Source organism: Bos indicus x Bos taurus, chromosome 2 (assembly GCF_003369695.1).
Source record: "Bos indicus x Bos taurus breed Angus x Brahman F1 hybrid chromosome 2, Bos_hybrid_MaternalHap_v2.0, whole genome shotgun sequence".
Classification (NCBI taxonomy): domain Eukaryota; kingdom Metazoa; phylum Chordata; class Mammalia; order Artiodactyla; family Bovidae; genus Bos; species Bos indicus x Bos taurus.
The window spans coordinates 99,413,968-99,428,177 of record NC_040077.1 but is presented as its reverse complement, the minus strand read 5'-3'; the positions used below and the strand labels follow the sequence as shown (position 1 = coordinate 99,428,177).

At 33.9% G+C, this 14,210-nt stretch overlaps 1 protein-coding gene across 6 annotated transcripts in view; it reads left to right on the top strand.

Moving 5' to 3' along the window:
* Positions 1-14,210, top strand: part of ERBB4 (erb-b2 receptor tyrosine kinase 4) — a 1,287,830-nt gene that overhangs the window by 989,408 nt on the left and 284,212 nt on the right. For 2 of the 6 annotated variants that reach the window (XM_027566591.1, XM_027566573.1), the window contains exons 15-17: positions 2,433-2,587; positions 9,494-9,538; positions 9,658-9,732. In XM_027566591.1, the coding sequence (XP_027422392.1) occupies positions 2,433-2,587; positions 9,494-9,538; positions 9,658-9,732 (275 nt within the window). The remainder of the gene's footprint in view (positions 1-2,432; positions 2,588-9,493; positions 9,539-9,657; positions 9,733-14,210) is intronic. The other 4 variants (XM_027566608.1, XM_027566583.1, XM_027566617.1 and 1 more) reach the window with 2 other exon arrangements.

Here is a 14,210-nt window from a genome sequence, read left to right as displayed (position 1 = left end):
CCAGTCCTGTGGCCACTGCTGAGTTTTCCAAATTTGCTAGCATATTGAGTGCAGCACTTTCACAGCATCATCTTTCAGGATTTGAAATAGCTCAACTGGAATTCCATCACCTCCACTAGCTTCGTTCATAGTGATGCTTTCTAAGGCCCACTTGACTTCACATTCTAGAATGTCTGGCTTTAGGTGAGTGATCATACCATCGTGATTATCTGGGTCATGAAGATCTTTTTTGTATAGTTCTTTTCTGTATTCTTGCCACCTCTTCTTAATATCTTCTGCTTCTATTAGGTTCATACCATTACTGTCCTTTATCGAGCCCATCTTTGCATGGCTCGAAATCTTTCCTTGGTATTTCTAATTTTTTGAAGAGATCTCTAGTCTTTCCCATTCTGTTGTTTTCCTCTATTTCTTTGCATTGATCGCTGAGGAAGGCTTTCTTATCTCTTCTTGCTATTCTTTGGAACTCTGCATTCAGATGCTTATATCTTTCCTTTTCTCCTTTGCTTTTCGCTTCTCTTCTTTTCACAGCTATTTGTAATGTCTCCCCAGACAGCCATTTTGCTTTTTTGCATTTCTTTTCCATGGGGATTGTCTTGATCCCTGTTTCCTGTACAATGTCATGAACTTCAGTCAAACATATACATGTGTCCATTCTCCCCCAACACCTCTCCCATCCAGGCTGCCACATAATATTGAACAGAGTTCCATGTGCTATACAGTAGGTCCTTGTTTGTTATCCATTTAACATATAGCGATTCATACATGTCCATCCCAAGCTCCCTGACTATCCCTTCCTCCCAGCCTTCGCCTGGCAACCATATTACTCAGCCATAAAAAAGAATCAAAGAATGCCATTTGCAGCAACATGGACGGACTTAGAGTATCATACTGAGTGAAGTAAGTCAGACTGCAAAGGAGAAATATCGTATGATATCATTTACATGTGGAGTCTAAAAAGAAATGATATAAATGAATTTACAAAACAGAAACAGAACACAGACTTCAAGAACAAGATTAAAGTATTATGTTTCTTGATTTCCTGATGCCTTATATCACCACTTGTAATGTCTGGCCAGATGTAATACACTCCCATGAATAGACTGATCCCCAACTCCCTGCCTAATAAATAGACCTGTATGATGTCTCCTTGGTCTTGTCTGTCACATTCACATCATTTATAATTGTAAACCTAATAATATTAAACATCCCTCTCTATACTAAGTATATCTTATTTATCTAAATTATGTTCTATGTGAACTGTCATAAATGTTGAGCCTTATGGCTGTAAACAAACTTGTGAGGACAGGAGTGGAGGTAAGAAGTTCCAAGGAGCAAAAAGAAGAGGAATCCTGAGAAAATATGGTATTCAAAAGGAGACTAAAACAAATTTTAAGTAGATAATATCATTCCTACTTATTATACAATTATTCAAAACAGTCAAATGTGTAAGTATATGAGAATATTTTAAGACAATAGCATTTTTCACCACGGTGTTCTCAATTTGATTTGTGAAAGCATTATTTATCATTTCTTGCATGCTTACTGTCCCAACACCAAATCCATATCAATTCCTTTGGAAAAATTTGTAGATGTTTGATAGGAATTTAATATTTTTACTTTTATTATGACATTTAAATATATTTTCCTGTTATTGCTTATTATAATTGAATGTGTTAGATATTAGAAATTGTAAACATAAATATATAAAGTGACTTAGTATAATATAGATTATGCTCATAGTTATATCACCAGTTTTTAGTCTCTCCATATAATATTCTTTTGTATCCAGTTTATTATTGGAGTTTTTGACATTTGCTCATTAGGTCATGCTTTTATTATGCTTAGTATTATACTGTGATTTTCTAAAATCTCTATTCATAGAGATGATATAATTTTAGCATTATAGGCTGATTTGAGATGGAGAGTAATTTAGAAATTAACTTTGATTTACCTAAAATGCCTAATTCCTGATAATTCAACCACAGAAAATTTTAAATTCATTGTTTACATACTCATGGTACTACCAAAGGAGAGTTTACATCTCACTTGTATATGAAATTCAGTGTTAAGCCTAATGCCTATCATTTCCTCATCTTCATTAATTCATGATCATATTGACATATTCCTAGTGACTGTGATTAAATATTTCTAGGAAAAATGTGTTGTTACCAAATACTGTTGCAGTGTAATCTCACTGGGAATAAATGACAGAAAGAAAATATTGATGTCCTTCTAGAAAGCCACTGGACAGTTTTGCGGATTGAAAATCTATACTAGCAGCATCCCCTTTTGTACTTCTGAAAATGCTCTTCCTAGAGGACATTTCGCCATCCACTGAGGTCTCAGTAGCTAAACTAGATGAATACATTCCAGAAGAAAAGGCACCCATTTTTCTTTCTTCATTTTGTTTTTTTTCCCCTCACACTTTTTAGGGACCTGACAACTGTACAAAGTGCTCCCATTTCAAGGATGGCCCGAACTGTGTGGAAAAATGTCCAGATGGCTTACAGGGGGCAAACAGTTTCATTTTCAAGTATGCTGATCAAGATCGAGAGTGCCACCCGTGCCATCCAAACTGCACCCAAGGGTAAGCAACTTTACTGGCCAAAAACTCAATCAAGTGCATGTTGCTAATCAAAAGGTACACACATACATGTTTATCCCTGAGGCAATCTAGTCAATATGTGATACTCTCATGTAAAATTCTGTTGATCTTTATATATGTTGATTTTAAGAGAAATCATTTCTGCAAGAATGCTTTATGGAATTGAATTTATACCCACTAAAATGTTTCTGTTTAACATTTTTTAATAACTTCTATCGACACCTTCATGAAGCTGGTATCACATATACATTGTGTACAGTGCAGAAATTCTTCCAAATTTTGCTGGAAACTAAAGATATAAGAAAAAACAAGCAATTATACCTTTGAGATTCCACTTGATAAAAGTCTTTCACAGAGACTTTATGTTTCTTTGTTGTGACAATCAACTTAAAGTAAGGATCTCTCTTTGATAAATGCTACCTTGTATTACTCCTTCAACAAAATATAAGCAAAAGCAGTGATGATGAAAAAAAAGGAATTTAGTGATACGCGTATTAATAAAAATGCAAGTACATTTTGTGAAAGTAATTCTATCATAGGTTAGCATATTACCTAATGTAACCGATGTAGGACAATTCAAAGATGGGTACACATTTTTTTTAACTTTTCAAAGGATGCATTGTTAAAATGAATAATAATTAGAATACCTTTGATATTGATAACAGTTGAATAACAAAGACATTACAGAAAGGAGAAAAGCACTGAACTATAAAAGAAATAGTGTCACTGCATCTAACGAATCTCAGCAACTATTTCTTTAAAAGACAGCAAACCTATTTTAATAAGGACTTTTCCTTTTCTTTTTTTCCTCTAGAAGGTGAATAAATTTAGAATTGAGAGCAGGTTCACATGCTCTATCCTCCTTCTGTCCAAAAATCCTCTTCACCATTGTGAATGCCCACACACATGCACACACACACGTACAAGCACACGCACACTTGTGGAGAATCATCTTGGGTGCTTTAGATTTGGCAGGAAAGTATGAGATTCCGTAAAGAGATTTTCTGCCAGATTAAAGGCTGGCTAATAGGGAATACCGAAGAAGTAAAGCAAACCACATCATTTTCTGCCAAGAGGACATCAATTTGCAGATGCTGCTGCAATTCCCTGCAGGTCAAGAAATCAGCTTAAGTCACTCTGTGAAGTGGCGTATTCTCAAAAGGTAAAGTAATATTCTGCCATTCAAATTCAAATTCAGCTTGGAAGAGCTAATGCCACCTCACTGGTTTACACATAAGCACATAGTTTGAGGATACTGAAATAGTCACAAAGACACTTTGCTTCAAGGAAACTAGAAAAAATAAGCTGCTCCCCTGGAGAGTTTTTGGCCCTCTCAGGTTAAGGATATTTCATGAAGAAACTGGTACTGTTGGAGCAGGAGAATCAGCAACAGAGAGGGAAAACTTTGCCTGCTAAAGTAATCATCCACAAGAGGGTTTTATTGTTTTGCAGCTAAAATTAAACCAGTAAATTATTCAATATAATGTTGATGTCAACAGCTGTTGCCATTCAAAATGAGACCTTTTGCTGTTTTTGCAAATCTAATTACAACAAAGCCATTAGGGAAATGAAAGTGAGATCTCAGAGCCATACAGAGTCTGGATGCCTGGCTGGTATGTCTTTCTCCTAGTCCTTTTAAATCATGATTACACAATAAAGGAAAAGATATATAGTGGTGGGAAAGTAGGAGGGACAACAAAGAGATCAGTTTACCACAGTTACAAACATTGGATGTCAACCAAAAGGGAGGATGAAGGTGGAATAGGAAAGAAATCTGACCAGATCATTTGAGAACTCTAGTAAAGATGGCTTTAAATTCACTCCTGCAGAATGATGGGGAGATGGAATTTGAATAGTGTATTCCCTGATATCTTCTAAAGTAAATGAATTCTATCACTGACTTAGTCCTGACAGATACTTATCTTTGTTTACATTTAGCTTCCTGCCATCCTTTTTCTAACGCCCTCTGTATTGTCTGGGTTCACTCATCTGCATGATAGTTCTATGGTCTCAGCCCCAGAACGGACTAGGAATTTGGAATTTTTAAGTGCCTAAATCTTCCTTCCTCTGTTCACTACTGTGGTGCTCTGTACTTTGAGATACTTTTAAAGAAGCAATGAGGTGCTCTGTGCACTCAGTCCCACTTTTTCAAATTGATCATGTAGTGATAGAATCTTTTCTTAGATCACAGGGGCAGTAGGGATGATGGGATGAGTGACTATTTTTATTCTAAACACACATAATAACTAAGCCATCAGTAAGTGTGAACTTAACCAGGCCGTCTCTACTTTGGAAAACAGCTTCTTTTGTTAATATATGCCAATATTATGTCAGCTAGATAATGCAGAAACCAAGTTAATGAAAATAGTCTTTCAAATCACATTTTTCAGAAGGAAAATTCTAATTCTGAATATTGTTTAATGATTGCCTGAAAATAAAATTATCTATGTAATACCTTAAAAGCACTTTTACTACTCTAAAGGTATAATACATTAAATGTATTAACTCTAATAAGTTCTTTAGATATTTTAAAAATTTGTGATCCATTTAGCTATTATCAGGGGAGTCTCACTAATATTCCTAGAGAAAAAGGTTATAACATTGTCTCTTCTTGCCTTGACTAGAGGACTTTTATTTAAGCAACATTTCCCATTTCATTCATTCTTCAACTTTGCTATACTGAACACCTACTGTGTATCAGATCCAGTTATAGCTAAGTTCAGAAATAAATAAGACACAGCTCCTGACCACTAGGAAGTCACAGTCCAGTGAATTTTTATTCTTGCAATTTGTATCTCTCCTCCATTAGTGATCCCTCTCTATATTTTCAAGCGATTAACAGGAATTTAAAACATAGAAATGGTATGCATATGTAAAATTAGCAAGATAGAAATTTTAAAAGAGGATTTGTAACCTAAATTTATAGGGCAAAGATTAGTTTCTTTACTATCACTTATATTCATGAAAAATGTCAATTTAATTTTGTTTTGAGACATGAACTAGGATATTTATTTTTATAGGGCATCTTTTAAAAATTCCATTTAAGGTTTTTAGTAATATTAGAATCATGGTTTCATATATAATTTTCTATATGCATTAATATTTTTCTTATTACTTCTTGTTATATTTTAAATGTATATAGTGAAAGAATTTTCATTAATGGAGAAAACAAGTAGGGCTGCTTGTGGGATTATTGTCAATACTTTTGTAATAACATTTTAAAATATCCTTTCATTTTAATTTTAAAATTTAGAAAACATTTTATCAAAGTATCTCAACTATGTTACTTCTATGGGTACATCAAGGTGTTTATAAATCAGTAAGTACAAGCATATGTTAAACACAGTTCAATATTTCAAATTTCAGTGTTTTTAATAACATAGTTTCTCTTTCTGAATTTTCTGAAAAGTATCTATTTTAGGATACTGATTATGTAGAGAATGGTATTATTCCATATTCTTATTCAGTCTCTTATTTGGGATTTTGACTTCAAAAGTTTGATGTTTCCATTATTTTTTTATTTTCCTGAATCAATATGAATTGCTATGCAAACTTGTTGCTTATATAGAGTTGACATAGAATATATGTATTAAATACACAGCGACTTGTATTAAGTTTAAAAATATGGCCACTTCAGTCATACTCTTATTCTTCTTCCTTTTCCATTTTTCTTTTATCCTCAACTTATGTATACCTTGAAATTTCAAATATCCTACAAAATTTCCTAGATAAACTTTCTTGACCTCACATCCTGCCCCCTCCAGAGCTCCTCCCTTTTCCTTTGCTTCTATTCTCATATTTCCAATTTGCTTGTCATAACCACCTAAATTCTAGTGACCCTGACAATGTCAACTAACATACTTTTAGCAGTTCTCTTTCTAGACCTGTCTTGTACTGAAAATGATGATCATCCAATTCCTGAAGTTTTTTCATGACTTGGACTGCCACGACACTGCAGTTAATTAATTTTACTCAATCATATTTTCCTGTTTCTGGCGTATGAGCTCATCTGATATCATTTACGAATTTTTGGAGTTCTTTGGGTTTCAGTCTCACTCTTTGTTCTCCTCACTTTAAAGATGCTTCTCCAGCCATCACATCTATTTTACATGATTTCAACCTTCTTCTGTATGCTGTTTCAAAGCTGGATCATTGTACTTGTGCCTCCAGCTTCCCCCTTCTCCTCCGAAACTCCTCCCCACTGCTCATCTCTCCAGCTGCTGAGGAACATTTCTACCTGGATGTAGGACAACTACACTAAACTCTAGGTAACCATGAACAGAAATCATCACCCTCTCCTGTGTGAAAAGACACGCACAAAAGAAGGTGTCACCTTCTGTCCGGCATTCTCCCACCAATGGTACCACTGTTCTCCAAGTTTGAAATATGAGTCATCTTTAACTCCTGGGCTCTATCCACTTCCATCATCAAACCAGCCATCAACTACTTTTTTTTTTAACCTCCCCATACCTTTCTTAAATCTGTCCCATTGTCTCTTATCCTAGTTACCATTCTCCCCATTTAGCATCATCATCTCTCTCTTACCTAGACTAAAACAGCCTCAGGGCCAAAGAAATCTATCTGAGGACTTCTAGCTGACTAGTCTTTACAGGGCAAAGAGATCAATGTTATAACATATCCAGCAAGTTCCCAACTTCCTTAAAACCCTGCAGTGGTGTCCCGCTAAGTTTATTTTTAAGCAGATGGTATTCAAGTTCTGGTTTCTATTAAATGATCTAGCTTCTTTTTTTCCTTCTGCCTGTTGTGTCATATTTTGTTCTCTAACTGTTCAGATTTATTTGTATCTGTGCATACACACCCTACCTTTCCTCAGATCTATGTTTTTGCTGCTGCTCTTTCTTACACCTTAGGAGTTATTGTCACTCCAATCCAGGGCTCAGGACCCTGAACTTCAGCCTCTTAATTTCTCCATGAAGGTTACCATGATCTTCTGAAGTTGCCTATACCTCCTCCACATCTCCTAAGCCACTCTTTTATGTCCCTTATTACATTTATCATTTTATACAATACACATATGTTTATGCATCTGTCTCTTTCATTAAATTGTAAGATCATTAAGAATAGGAAAAATGTCCAATTCATCTTTTTCTCCCCCAAGCTCCTGGAATAGTAGGAACACTTAGAAGACATGTGACAAAGGGTTTTGTTTTGTTTCATTCATTTAAATGAATGAAAATCTTTCATTTCTCACACTTTCCCCTCAAGTTAAATGTTGCTTTCACATATTTTTATCTTTCAAAGATGATTAGAAAGACACAGTTTGCAAACTAACCATAGCTTTCAGATTATCACTTAGTCATAAGAAGTAGACGATTGATTTTACAAAAATGGCAATATCGTATTAAAAAAAACATTTTGAAGGAGATATAATAGGAAACTAGAAAAAAAATGACTCCCTTAGAATAAAAGAAAGCCATCTAATACAATTTGGAATATTTTATAGCAATTAAATTTTTATTTTTAGAAATGGTTCTCATTATGGATTATGGAACCAATCCAATGCTATGTGCTCTGTATTTTAATTTTAATTTATTTGGTTTTTTAAAAGATTTTTCAGTGTATATTTTATTTGCTTTTGTTGAAACACCTTTTTCTTGTATTTCTGTACATTAAATTTTTTCTGGGCCACTCAAAGCCAATTTTCAAAAGAAAAATAATTTTTCACCTAGTAAGATTATGATAACTGATATTGATTAAGTAGGAAAATAGTGACTTAATTATTGTCATACAGAGTTATATTTGTTTACTACTGTTCTATAATTTTCTATAGATATAATGGACCGTCTGGCCTTATACATGAGAACTTTATTAATTCACTATATAATGATTTTAATTTCAGCTTCTTTTTCAGTTTTAGAAGTGACGATTTGGAAAAAAAAATATTGCTAGCAGAATTAGTTCAATAAATCATAGCTGTACAAGGAACCTTGATAATGCACTAGAGCTGTATGTCTATAATGAGAGAAAAGGGAAAGAAATACAATTCAAATGCACTGGAAGATGGAAGGAATAATATTTCTATGGTATTTCAAAATCGGAATTTTGTGTACTTACATTATTTGACTTAAATATTAACCTCAGTGGATTCTGTAGTTACCTGAGTCTGAATTTATTCATTTCCTTGTGGTGTATTTATTTGTTATTGTTTGCGTTAATTATTATTGCAGTTTATTAAACTGTTTTTGTTTGCCTGTTATGGCACTGCTCTTTTAAAAACAAGTTCAAGATAAACTGCAGTATGGTGAAACAAGTTAATCTGCTTTTTAAATGAATTCATGTTTATAGATAAGTATGTTTTAAAGACAGTCACAACCAAGGGATGGAGTAATGTGATTATGTAAAGTAACCATGAGAATAGCATTAAAGGTTGTTAACTCATTTTCTGCTAAAATCAATTTTTAATGAGTATAAAGCATCAGTTTATTCTATTACATTGAATAGCTCATGTTTCCTTTTTTATTTATTTTGTTTTTCACTTAACCTTAGAATATTTTAGAAGAAACTGTATACATGAGACCAATTATAGCCATTGAGATATTAAATTCTTCATCAAGACATATAATCATGAATGATGCTAATGAATTTAAAGTATTAGAAATGAACAATATGTGTTTGGAAGTTATCCACAGAAACAGATTACACTTTTCTTTACATGGACTTGTTTCTCTGCATTCCATTTATGTGGTATTTGCACTTCTGGGCATCCATCAAGTAATCATCTTCTCACCAGCTTTAAATTCATGATGTTCCAAAGTTGTCTAATAACTATAATTAGGGTTTGACACAATTGGTATTGGTCTTCCTGATTCTTTTGAAAAATGACTAATTTTTCTTTCCTTGTATTTTTACAATTTGGACCTTCTGCAGGTGCATAGGCTCAAGTATAGAAGACTGCATCGGCCTGATGGATAGGTACTTGGTGTGCTTGCTTCCCATGTTCTCCCTCCGAGGCTCTGTGTGAGCACGGGTGCATGTGTGTGCATGCCACTGTGATTGGAGAATGATGTTTTCTGTTCTGTAATTGCCTGCAGGTGTAGCGGCCCCACTAGTCATGACTGCATTTACTACCTTTGGACGGGCCATTCCACTTTACCACAACATGCTAGGTAACATCTACCATGTTTCCATTTTGTCATTCAAATCCTTTCCCAATTATCATGGATAAAAAAAAAGAAACAAAGAAACTACTAACCAGTTGGGTAAAGTTTATAATATGTTACATCAGGGAGTAATGAGAGAGGTATATAACTCTTTACATTTCAAGCCATATTTCTTACCTCTTCTTCCTTTATTCATTAAGATTTTGGAATCCAAATTAGTAATATCATTGATTTCTTTAATTTTGTATAATTTAAACATGATTTTAAATATTAACCTAGAACTTTAATAGAATCTTTATGTTCTTAATTATGTAGATGATTGCAGAAAGAAATATCTTTAAGAGGGTAATTTGCAAAAGTCGATCTGTTTTCTGAGGTGTTTCTTACTTGATTTAATTTCTGACTTTATTTTGAACTGGTTGGTATATTCCCTAGGTATCAGGATTACTATAAACTAAAGACTGTATAGAAAATATTTAGTATAATACAAGTTAAAAAACAAAGTATTATGTTTATACAAAAACCTATATACAAATGCTTGTAATGGCTTTATTCAAAATCACCAGGACCTGGAAATTATTCACATGTCTTTGAATTGTGGTATATCCATACCTTGTAAAATCTCTCAGTAATAGAAGGAACAAACTGCTGATATACACAAAACATGGATGGATCTCAAAAGCAGTATGCTAACTGAAAGAAGCTAGGTTTTAAAGAGTACATACTATAGGATTCCATTTATATGATGTTTTGGAAAAGGCAGAACGATGGAGAATGAAACTGATCAGAGTTGCCAGGAACTGGGGTGGCAGCAGAGGGAGATGAGATCTATTACAAAAAGTTGTGAGGCAATTTAAAGAGATGATGGAACTATTCTGTATCTTAATAGTGATGATGGCTGCATGAACGTATGGACTTGTCAAAAATGGCCATACTTTACATTAAGAAGAATGAATTTTACTGTACATAAATTATACCTCAATAAATTTGACTTTAAAACATGTCGTGTTTAGGAAAATAGCAACTGTACAATGTGGTATGGAAATACTGTTAGCTTTCTTTATGAAACAAATTAATTGTATCTTTTGGAAGAGAAAATAGTGCTAAATTACAATTAGCAAAGTAACCATTTTGGATAAAGCACTGCTTTTTAATGTAAACTTTTGACTGAAGTGTAACATATGTATTGTAAAAATATGCACAACATAAATGTAAAGCTCAATAAATTTTTCCAAATGAAGCATTCGTGTAATCATCAGCCAGATCAAGAAACAGAATAGTATCAGAACCAGAAACACTTCTTGAGGCCCGTTTCCCTTGAGCTAACAATGCAGGTCAATTTGCCTGTTTTTGTACTTTATATACATTGAATCATGCACTATGTACTCTTTACATCTGACTTCTTTTGCAAAATATTATATAAACGAGATTCATCTATGTCATTTAATTTAGTTGTAGTTTTTATTTATATGATATTTTGCCTTTAAATGTGTTTAAAACGGTCAAATGTATTTCTTATTAGTAAATTATTTTTTAATAAAATAAATACAGAAATCAAATTCTAAAAAGAAGAATGTGGTAATTAAGTGATTTATACAACAGTGGCACTTTGGCATTTGGGCACAATCAAGATCTATTAATACAAGTGTTTAGAGCAATGTCAAATTATGAAAAAAAATAATAAATGAGAGAGAAACAGAGAGAGACAAGGAGGAAAAGAGAACCTAAGGCCCAAACTGCAGTTTTATACACAAATGTCTGTTTACTCCTATATATATATTTTTCCTCCTTGAGACTTTGTTGAGTCACTGTACTATCACTTTGAAGCATGTATACACATTTGTTTTTAATGATTTTTTATAATCATTGCAACCAGTTAACAAGAGGCAATATAGTATGGTGGTTAAATGTTCTGTCTTTGGAATCAGATTTTCTACTATTTTTTAGATGTGTGACTGTAGGTAAGTTCCTTAAATTATCTGAGCTTCGCTTTCTTCATTATACAATAGGACTATTAATATCATTCGTAAGTTGGCTTGGAGGATTGAGTGAGTCAATAAGATAGTGCTTGGTTTAGCAAAATCACTCAGTACATATTACTTATCATTTCTCTAGATAGAAAATATTTTAAATGGTAGGGATGGAGGAGCATACCTCTCCAAAGGGTAGCAAGTCTCTCAGAGTAACTCAGGGAGCTTTGATATGTCCCTCTGCCCCTTTGATAGGCCCTTTAAAGGAAGGGAGGACATTTCTTTCATCATCTTGAAAATCGCTATCTTAACGAGGGCCACTGGTACCAATGACAATAGGTCAGAGGCATAGACATATGGAGAGGCAGAGAAAGTGTTAAAACCATAGTAATAGATGACTTAGGTTTTCAGTGATAGTAATTGAGGTTTATCACTCAAAATCATAGTGTGTCTTACAAATTAATATTTCCAGCATTTAAATAAAAGTGGTTTGGAAATTTTCATTCCTGTTGTTTACATAGATTTCCAGGCCATTCCTTTTAGGCTTAGGTTAACAGGTCAAATTCATATTAGCTTTCCCATAAATAAGTGTGGGTTTTCCTGGTGGCTCAGATGGTAAAGAAACTGCCTGCAATGCAGGAGACCTGGGTTTGATCCCTGGGTTGGGAAGATCCCCTGGAGGAGGGCATGACAGCCTGGAGAATCCCCATGGACAGAGGAGCCTGGCGGGCTACAGTGCATGGGATCACAAAGACTCAAACACAACTGAAGTGACTCAGCACTACACAGGACTGGATATAGATTGTAGAGTTCAGCCCATCATTCTGACGAAAAATCACCTGTAGACCTTGATACAGGTGAAGAGCAGAGATTCTTGAATGTAAAAACCTGGGGTCAAGTATTGACTCTACAATATTTTTTATCTGCAAAATGAGGACAATAATGGCAATTTTTAAAGTGGGAATTCTTATATCTCATAAAATTGGTGTGAAGATTAACTGAAATAATGAAAAGGAACCATTGTTTAGTATGTGTGCACTGATGGTAGTTATGAATCTAGTTGAAATATTAGTAAAATAATCTTTTAAAAAATTTCATGAGGTTGTGCTCTATTAGTATTTTATAGCAGGTCACTAATCCAGTAATTCAATGGTATGGAATTAACACATCCAAATTTCTCAGGTTCTAAGCACCTAAATTTTGTATTACATTTCTTAGTATAATGATTTCAAATAATTGATAGTAGATAGCTAATTGTTCCTTTTAGATATCTTTGCTGCTGCTGCTGCTAAGTCGTTTCAGTCGTGTCCGACTCTGTGTGACCCCAGAGACAGCAGCCCAACAGGCTCCCCCGTCCCTGGGATTCTCCAGGCAAGAACACTGGAGTGGGTTGCCATTTCCTTCTCCAATGCATGAAAGTGAAAAGTGAAAGTGAAGTCGCTCAGTCATGTCTGACCCTCAGCGACCCTATGGACTGCAGCCTACCAGGCTCCTCCATCCATGGGATTTTCCAGGCAAGAGTACTGAAGTGGGGTGTCATTGCCTTCTCTGAGATATCTGTAATTAATATCTGTTTTTAACATAAATTTAAGGCAGTTTAAGTTATTCTATTCTTATGTTGACTTTTACATTATGTTGACTCTGTTCTTCAGTTGTATTGACTTGTTGACTGACTTATCAGATGCTGTTTATAAGGCAGTTTGGAATTTGTATAAAAGATTTAGCTTGGACATTTCAGAAAATATTTATGAGTGTGGAGTGTTTTGACATGTGTTGGATGAGAAAGAACAAGTATCTCCTTTCAGGTCCTTAGTATTGCAGTAAATGCTTACTTCTCAGAAATGGGGTGGATATATGTTTAATTGAAAGCAGGGAACTAGTTTAGCAATATTATATTTCAGGTCATTTCTCATTTTTAAATTCCAGCACAGTTTAAGCTTCTATCTTAATTGATTAAAGTAAATTTTATATAATAGGAGGACAAAAACATGATAGAAAATACTTGTTTTTAGTTTCATACATAATATTTTAACTGGGAGATTATCCAAAACCTAGTTTTCTTTTAGTCACAGAAAATTACATTGAGCATGTCAATGTGGTCATTTCAAGATATTTAAAGTTCATACTCCCTACTGCCCCATTATCCTCTATTCTGTTTCCTAAACCAGCAGGAAAAGAGATTGAAGATTTAAATGAAAACAGGTGAAATGTTTCCAATCTTGATCGACTTTCATTTTCTAAGCAGTGTTATTCTTTCCCAACCCTGCAATTTACGAATTGGTTTTCCACACTCCATTTACCTTGTAGGCTGCTGCTGGAATTTCTTCCAGGAAGATTGGATAGGATAGAATAGAATTTATTTTTTTACTTGTAGTCTCCTAGAATATGCTACTTACAATGAAAATAATGCTTGATATTTTGAAACTTCTCCATACTTTCCTTATTTGAAATAAATTCCTTAAAAATAGCATTTAGCTTTAATGTTCTTCCTATTCCATCAAGAATCTTATGAAG